General features: G+C 42.4%; 1 protein-coding gene across 1 annotated transcript; it reads left to right on the top strand.

Moving 5' to 3' along the window:
- Window positions 1-5266: 5266 nt before the first annotated feature.
- On the top strand, window positions 5267-6731 carry LOC149985190 (uncharacterized). The gene is made up of 3 exons (XM_090205162.1): window positions 5267-5389; window positions 6003-6217; window positions 6512-6731. Exons 1-3 carry the CDS (start codon window positions 5372-5374, stop codon window positions 6624-6626), a joined length of 348 nt encoding a protein of 115 aa, XP_090061288.1. The 5' UTR covers window positions 5267-5371; the 3' UTR covers window positions 6627-6731.
- The last annotated feature ends 2690 nt before the right edge of the window (window positions 6732-9421 follow it).

The raw sequence follows: 9421 nt of genomic DNA, 5'->3' as shown, positions 1-9421 counted from the left end.
CACCGCCTGGTATGGCAACTGCTCGGCATCTGACCGTAAGGCGCTACAAATCAAATCAAATCTCTTTACATAGCCCTTCTTACATTAGCTGATATCTCAAAGTGCTGTACAGAAACCCAGCCTAAAACCCCAGACAGCAAGCAATGCAGGTGTAGAAGCACGGTGGCTGGGAAAAACTCCCTAGAAAGGCCAAAATCTAGGAAGAAACCTAGAGAGGAACCAGGCTATGAAGGGTGGCCAGTCCTCTTCTGGCTGTGCCGGGTGGAGATTATAGCAGAACATGGCCAAGATGTTCAAATGTTCATAAATGACCAGCATGGTCAAATATTAATAATCACAGTAGTTGTCGAGGGTGCAACAAGTCAGCACCTCAGGAGTAAATGTCAGTTGGCTTTTCATAGCCGATCATTAAGAGTATCTCTACCGCTCCTGCTGTTTCTAGAGAGTTGAAAACAGCAGGTCTGGGACAGGTAGCACGTCCAGTGAACAGGTCAGGGTTCCATAGCCGCAGGCAGAACAGTTGAAACTGGAGCAGCAGCACGGCCAGGTGGACTGGGGACAGCAAGGAGTCATCATGCCAGGTAGTCCTGAGGCATGGTCCTAGGGTTCAGGTCCTCCGAGAGAGAGAAAGAAAGAAAGAGAGAAAGAGAGAGGCTAGTGCGTACGGCCCAGTACATTACTGGGGCCTAGCTTCCTGCCATCCAGGGCCTTATATTTCCCCCCACCCCACCTCCATTTGTTTTGTACACTGCTAACTACATGTACAAATTACCTCAACTAACCTGTAACCCCACACACTGACTCGGTACCGGTACCCCTGTGTATAACCTCGTTATTGTTATGTTACTGTGTTACTTTATATTTTTATCTTAAGTTTATATGGTAAATATTTTCTTAACTCTTCTTGAACTGCACTGTTGGTTAAGGGCTTGTAAGTTGTTGTATTCGGGGCATGTGATAAATCAAGTTTGATTTGATTTTAAAAGGGAATGAAAGTGATCTATACTGTTGGGAACCGATTAATAACATTATTTTACGTACCGGGCATTTTTTCTCCAGTCCCACAAGAAAACACAACAAAGCGCCTATAAACCCTCCCTCTGTCAATCAGGAACTTCTTCCAGTGTCTACTGACATTACAAGCATGATTCAGAAGATAGGGAGGCAGATTCTTTATTAGAGAAGAATGAATGAACTTTTTCTATGTTAGTTAGGGATGCTATATTTATCACTTTTAATTCATTAACTACAAAAAGGTCAGACATGTTTTTAATTCTGGTGCCACTCTGCACACACAAGCTTGTTGGCTAGCTTCTCTAGTCCAACGTTAAGCCGATTCTGGCGTGATGTTTTGGTAACCGTGTAAATCTCTATCGGACAAAGTACTTACCCCCCCAAAATGATATGCTAATTATCTGCATACAGAACTACAAATTCCTGTCTCAAGCTTCATGTCCCTCACCAGGGCCATGATGATCTGAAGGATCAACTTGCTTAAATTGAGAATTCTGTGAACTGTCTCGGGCAAGTTAAAAACGCGCACGAAACCTGTTGTCTAGCCATTTAAATGCATGGGAAATTCATGGATTTTATAAACCAACAGTCTAGCTTGTTAGTTAACTAGCTAGCTAACTTAGATGGTGAAGCTAGGTGTTCTTGATAGTGATTGTTTGTGTCTGTGTGTGAGGGGTGTGTGGGTAGTCTATTTCAAGTAACTACTTGACTTGCAGCTACCCAAGCTAGCTGTATTATTTTGGTCTGGATTGTTGAGAGGTTTCATAGATGGACTGATTAGCATCCTTTCTTGAGTCAACAGTGTGCTTACTGTACTGCAAGAAGACATGAATCAGTTTGTTGTTACCCTCTGAACAGCATATCATTAGTATAGCTAGTAAGCAAGGTTACGTAACCTTATTTAGTCCTACCTGCTATGGTGGGTTTTACACATTAATTGGTAATCACACATTTGTTTTTAAGATAGAATGACTGTCATGTTATTGATGCTAAATTGCTAAATGTATTTACATACACCTTGTCTATTCCAGAACCAGATATTAATTTCAATGGTATTGATTCCACGGGTACCAGTCAAAAGTTTGGACACACCTACTCATTCAAGAGTTGTAGTAACCAAAATAAGTGTTAAAAAAATCCAAATATATTTTATATTTGAGATACTTCAAAGTAGTAGTGATGGGTCGTTCGCAAACGAGTCGGCTCTAAGAGTCGGCTCTCGTAGGTGAACGTTGGGAGCCGGCTCGCATATCAGAGCCAAATCTATTTATAAAAATATATTTTTTAATTAAGATCATGAAAATATTTAAATTATTTGAATTAACTAATTCAAAAAATGAAAAAAAGAAATAAAATAATATGGGCCTAAATGCTCAAGCGCACACATTCGTTCTGACTGTCTGCTCAGACTAACAGCCTCACCTGTTGTCCTGTCAATCAGACATGCAATGAACCAAAGATGCGTGAGGGATGGCCGAGCCAACTCACTCACAGTCACACACTTAGCAGCCGAGGAGAGAGAGGAAGAACAGCTGTGAAAACAACATCTGGGAAATGAGTTGGAATCACAGTAGCATTTGGATGCATTTTAATAATGTAGACAATGTTAGAGCACAGTGTAGAATTTGCCAAAACAAAATCTCATATAAAGCTAGTTCTACACACATCCTACACTGGCATATGCGAACTGTGCACCCAACTGTGAACACGTGGAGATGTATCAACTTAGTCAAGTAGGCCTACTCCACGACCCACAGCAACACAGTCTTCTATGGACCAGTTTATGCCAAAGTCTATGCCTGTAGCAAAACAAGGCCAAATTGATATTGCACTGGCTTAAATGATTGCCACCGATTTCCAGCCATTTTCAATCGTGGAGGACAGAGGTTTTAGAAATTATAGCAATAGTCTAAATCCAATGTAGACAATTCCAAGCAGGAAAACCCTTTCAAAATCACTTATTCCACAACTGTACGAGAGCACACAGGCCTCAGTGCGGGAAAGAGTCCAAAAAGCTACTGCAGTTTGCCTTACCACTGACTGCTGGACATCAAGGATAGCCACTTCTTACATGTCGGTTACATGTCACTTCATAGATTTTTCGTTGTCTTGCTGTCTTCTGGACTGCTTTGAGTTCAGCAACAGACACACCTCAGAGAACTTGGCAGAGGAACTGTTGAGAGTGGCCAGAGAATGGCAAGGAGATGGAAAAGTGGTCTGTTGTAACATAACCAAAGCCATGAAACTGTTTAAATGGACCCATCATCCATGTCTTGCCCACACAATCAACCTGATTGTAAGAGATGCTCTGAACATGACGAAGTCCACTGTGGACAAAGTGAAAGCAGCTGTGGAATACTCCCACAGGAGCACAGAAGGTGCTGAAAAACTAAAGTCTACACAACGCCAGATGGGGATGCCTGAGCTGAGGCCTAAACAAGACTGCACTACAAGGTGGAATTCAACATGTTATATGCTGAAGCGGTTTCTTGAGTCAAAGGATGCCATCATCTCTCCCCTGGCCATTGTCCATGCACCTGTTGATGCTCTGACCCAAGGGGAATTGGAGGTGGTGGAGGAGGTATGCAGAGTCCTGGAACCCTTTGAGCAGGTCACTGTGGAGATCAGTGGAGAGAGGTACAGTAAGCAGTTATTACTACATCATTATTTAATCCAGTATTATATATGTAGATGAGCGGTAGATGAGAATGTAGTATCAGTAGACAAAACATGAACCTGAACTAATAAGTTACTGTTCTCTCTTTTCAGCTATGTGACAGCCTCAAAAATGATACTCCTGTGTCAGGGTCTGCAGCAAATCACCGCCAGCCGCCAGAGAGAAGCAAATGTAACCACAGGACACCCTATGTTCATCAATGGACAGAAAGTTCCACAGAATGGAATATAATCAAGTGATGCCAGAGTGATTGATGAGGCTCTTCAAAGAATAACCTCAGCAGCAGGGAGGGACAGCCCCAGCAGTCAGCTGGCTCAGGTACCAGGGCAACAGGAAGAAGAGGGATCAGATGGAGCAGAAGCACCAGCAGTAGAGTGCCACAAACTTCTGCTGTTTGGATGCTGTTTGACGAAAGAGCAACTGGGGATGCAGCACGAAGGAATCCCTCAGCAGATGCCATAATGGAGGTCCGATCCTATTTGGAGGAGCCCCACCCTGGAGAGCAGCTCTCCTTTGATCCCCTACCTAGGAAAATCACCTGTTGTTTGGGTATCGTTATGTATATATGCCCTCCTATTGTTGAATTGTTTAGATAAAAAATATTGTTTCAAACACCCCTGCAGAGACACACACACACACACACACACACACACACACACACACACAATACCTCCCGGACATTCCTGCTTCATAGACAACAGCCCTAAGGTCAATAAAATAGGGGGTGTGGGGCCATCCTCTTTGAAATGTTCAAACACATACCCCCCAGTTCAACGAGGTCCCTACACATCAATCATCATGACAACTTCAAAGGAATAGATGCACTATATGCATAAATTAACACACACTCTAACACATGACAACAGGATGTCCTGACAGGATGCCCCAATATTGGCATAACCACATGATAACTTCCTGCCAGGATGTCCTGACCGGATGCCCATATTTGGGCATGCACACGTCATCCGGACCTAGGGTCATAAATCAAACGTTTGACGCGCGCCGTCTACTTTATTCTCTCTTCTGTGTTTGACCACTATGTTTTATGGGTATTATGACATGTCCATGGTGGGGCTATATAGTTTGCCCGCTCCATAACAAGCTCCCTAGCAAGCTCTCTAGCCTCAGTGCATGAATGGTGAAGTAATTTAATGTTGAGCTAAATGTAAAAAAAAATATGATTACAGAGGTTTAAAAAGGAACAGAAAGGAACGATATAAACCAGTACTTTTGGGGGTTCGACCTGGTTCAGAACTTTATTTTGCTGGTCGGAACGTATAAAAAAAGAGTTTATATTCAGAAAGAAATTATTGGAAAATTATTTTGGTTCCAACCACTGGTTACCACCCCTCTGCTTCTAAATTTACACATAGGGACAAAAGCCTTCTTAATAATTAAGAGCTTGTTTGTGGTTTTCTGAAACATGAGACCTCCTCTTTGCTGTTTTCCGTGTGTGTAGTGGAGGTTCATAGGGAGCAGTGAGCTCAGTCGGTGATGTCAGAAGTGGGCAGGTCTGTTTTGTATTGGCTGTAATGTAATTGTCTGTACCCTATTCAGCTTCACTGTCTCAGAAGCTATACGAAGGTGGCATGTCTGCACAGTGGCTCAAAGTTACACTCCCACCTGAACCACAGCACTTTGAACAGATAGAGCAGTCTCTTCATCGCTCCATCTCAGTCCATGGCAACTGTAGTGCCTGTGAGTATTTCTGTGTTTGGGTAATAAGAATGGTTTTGGGAAAATGTGGCGAATTGATGGATGGTCCTCAACAGAACTGGATCAGCAGAAGAGTTTTGATGAAATGATGGTTATTAGTTAATGGAGAAATGTGGGAGATTACAAGGTGGAGGTAGATGGCGGTAGATGGATGGATCCAGTGATAGATGGAGCCTGTGAGTGTGTGCTGGGCTTGGGTTTCTGATGGAGAGGGTGATTAAGAGGCCAGCGACGGCTCGTATGCAAATTCATTGGGTGTGATCTGATAGTGTTAATGTTCTGTATTTATATCTCTGGTTCACATGGCCTGTTTTTTCTGAAGTGTTTACTGAAATTCTGGGTAGAGACATAACATTTAGCACTGTGCGAGTATGATGAAATTGTTAAAACAATGCTCATTGTTAGAAACTAAAATGAACAAAACTTAACAAATAATGCCGTTTTTTTATTTTTGAAAACAGTAGTTTTCATTGACGAGGGACCTAATTTGTTATTTTTTGGCACTAAAATCAGACAAATAGACTTGACATTCTGTGTTGTTTCAGAATACTAGACTACTAAAAAATGTATCGTTCTCTCTACATGTATCTTCCAGTTTGCGTCCTGTTATGGAAACAGCACCCTCCATCAGCCTCTCCAACTCTTTGGGAAGGGCCCTAAGTGTGGCTACATGTCCCTCATTGCCTACCGTAGCCCTCGTAATGTCCCCCGCCCGCGTTTGGCATGCAATGCCCCTAAATTGACTCTATGTCAGATCTGCAGAATGCTGCGTGTGATGCGTTTTGAGGCTGCTGCTGCAGCCAACAACAGGTGAGGCCAAATCCCCATGCTGCACTGCCCTGCAAGATCACTCTAGATGCATTGTGTCATGTCTCTAGATGGATTGTTGTCAGTCTTATTTCTCTTCAATCCCTGTGTGTGTAGGTAGAATATATATAATCTAGCACTGTCAAAATGTGTTATATTGGGGAAAAGGGATATGGTCTGAAATTGTCAATTAAATACATTTACAAAATCCCGTTCTGAATATTTTAGAGAATGTAAATTAATACTTCAATATACTGTATATATCACTGAATGATAGTCAATCTCTTTGGGTTTCAGGAAGCAAGCATCTTCTCCTCCACCACCTAGCTCTCCGGCCAAGTCAAACAGGAGATGTCTGCCTTCCTGCTTTCGCCACAGACGTAATACTAGTAACATAAAGAGTTTTGGATGATAATGGATCCCAAGAGCCCACCCCTACCCTTCCAACAATCCTTACCCAGCCGATGGGAGTGAGTTCCCTTCACGTTTCCACACAAACCCGTACAGAGAAGCACAGACCCCATGCTTTGTTTGTTGGGGGTAGGGAGGGCACTCCTGAGACAAAGAAAACATGTATTTTGTGTACCAGTGACTGACAGACTCAGCTTCAACCACACCGATTTATTTTGTCTTGTGCGTAATTTCAAAAGGTGAGACTCTGCTCACTGCAAAGGTCAGTTGGTAATTAAACCTGTGGAATGTTTCCAGGGGTCAGGAAAGGAGACCAAACTGTTTTGGGGGTTTGGGTGTGGGGTTGTTTTCTTTTTTATGTGTTTAATTCTGGGTGTACATTGCTAAACGGAAAGTGTAATTGACTGACATTGGCACTGTGAAAACCTGTATTGGGTTTCTACTGTGGTTTCTTTATTAAAGTTTTGACTATTTCAATCAACTTAACTCCTCGTCTGTCGTATTGTGCTGATGTAATATTACGTGTTTGTTTGTTGTGTAAATGTAATCAAATAGATTACTGTCCATTGAAGTGTAGACTGAGTTACATGGTGGTAACAAAGACAGACCCAGTAGTTACAATGGAACACACATAGTACTTAGCACTTGCATACCTGTTTGTGGCAGACATAATTTCAAGCATTTGCCAGTTAATTCCAAATGGAGATACGTAATCAAAACATTACAGTAATTACTGGCTTGGAGGAAGTTCTACTTACTTAGTTCTTGTCTATCTCGTTCCACCCCATGCCACATCTTTTGGTATCTGCTGCTAGCTCCCGTCTCCGGGTATTTCGTGGACGCCCTGTTTTCCATTTTCCTTAAGGGTTCCAGGATAGAGCTGGAGGGAAGTTCAGGAACAAACATAATGATGGAAAAAAAACATGATGAATTGTTATGCAGTTGAGGTTCCATTGTTTAATTGAGTAAATTATTCCAAGACTCATATGAATGATCCTCTTTCATATAGAGGCAGACAAATTAAAGGCAGAGAGACACAAAGAAAGGGGAAGAATAGGTAACAAGTAGACACACTTAAAATAATTTAAAAAACAATCTAAAAACAACACTGGACACAATAGACCTAAAATAAGCCCTCACATCAATTCTAAAAGATTCATATGGTTGTTAAATGATATGGAAAATCTCATTCACACCCCTGTAAACACCGACTCCTGTTCTCCTGCTTGCCTAAAGCCATGCAGACCTGACCACAGCTGACCGGACAAGGCCCCTGTTAAAACTTTGATTGGGAGAGATGTTTTCTGAACGTGAGGAGCAGAGGAGTCCGGTTGTAGGACAGGAAGCTCGCTCTCAGGTTTCCTCTTAAGGAGAAAGTTGATATTTCAGCCACGCTACCCTGGAATTACTCACACGCATTTACAAAAACAAGATGTGATGCAGCTGCACACTCAAAAGCAAAAATAAGGCCTGATGGCATTGATAAACTTTTAGTGTCAAAAACTCCTATGATGTAGTTATACACTCGATACACAATCAATAACAATGCCCCTCAATAGTGGCTGCTTGGCTCCTGGGCTTCAGCACCATTTACAGTACTTATTTACAATTGGCTGGTTCCTTCGGTGGAGACATACTAATGGCCAATGGATCCCCTATATGGTACATGTCAATGTAGTTCATTACATAAGCAAGCCTACCTGGGGGTGAGAGAGACAACTGACTGAAAAAGGTTCCAGGTTGATTTATGTACCCTGAACGTGATATCAGATCGTACTGTACTGGACACAACACACCTTTTCCGTCTCACCAAATGTTTACTCCTGTATTCTGATATCAAGGTCAAACAGTTAAGGAGCCAATTCGTATGTACAGGTACAATTTCAACACAAGGTGTACTGGTGGTGTCTATAACTCTTACCAAGATTACACGACGATACCATTAGCCTACATGCATAAAGTTTGCCTCATCACTGCAGACGTGCGAAAGAATCAGGGACTCTGATAACTTCCACAAGTGATGTTTAATCAGGTCAATCAGGTGAATTCTATATACCGGTCAAATGTTATTTTTTTAAACAGTATTTTGTTAGATGGGTACCACTTTACAGTCAGTTACTATTTCTAAAGGGTATAAAATGGGTTTGTTAAGGAGTTAACTCATAGGTTAAAATTGTGTGCTGGTTGTTTTGGTGCTTGTGATACATCTGCCTCATGCAAATATGTGATAAACCAATGTGTGCCATTGCTGAGCGCCGATAGGTGGACATTTTAGCAGAAGGGAAGTGTTGTGGAGAAACTGTCAGTTCCTGAGGTGATCAGAGAGCAACACCGTACCAGAGATAGTGTATATAATGATGAGAGGGTCTTGTCTCTGCACAAACCACGGGAGTCGTTGTCCCAAAGGTGGGTGGTCTTCTTATAGCTCTATTCCCGCGTGGAGATTTTGACAGGAGTGAACCCTCTCACTTCGCCTTTTCCTCTGACTGTACGACACTATGTCACCTGACATCCCAGTAATTCCATTCACAAGGGCTCCTGTGCAACGGGCTGTGCTCAGCTACTCACGGGAACCAGAACGCACTAAGGCACAGGGGTCAGGCGACACGCTTTCCAATACCACTGGCCTACTTACAGTAAAGGTCACAGCATGAATGCCTGTATATGTGGGTAAAAACACACAGTGAGATGGATAAATATACCCAACAACACAACAATCAGAGATTGAAGTCTGTCCGAATATAACCAAGGGAAAAGGATCAAAACGCAGATGAATAATAGGTCTTCATGCTGCGA

Source organism: Oncorhynchus mykiss, chromosome 2, assembly GCF_057628025.1.
Source record: "Oncorhynchus mykiss isolate SJ-2025 chromosome 2, ASM5762802v1, whole genome shotgun sequence".
Taxonomy (NCBI): Eukaryota; Metazoa; Chordata; class Actinopteri; order Salmoniformes; family Salmonidae; genus Oncorhynchus; species Oncorhynchus mykiss.
The sequence above is the reverse complement of the archived record's forward strand: the minus strand, read 5'-3'. Positions and strand labels throughout refer to the sequence as shown.

What these genes read in the sequence shown, in the direction of transcription:
- LOC149985190 (XM_090205162.1), top strand. An exon ending in GCTGCTGCAGCCAACAACAG is followed by an intron (nt 6,218 to 6,511) that starts GTGAGGCCAAAT and finishes TTTGGGTTTCAG; the next exon opens with GAAGCAAGCATCTTCTCCTC.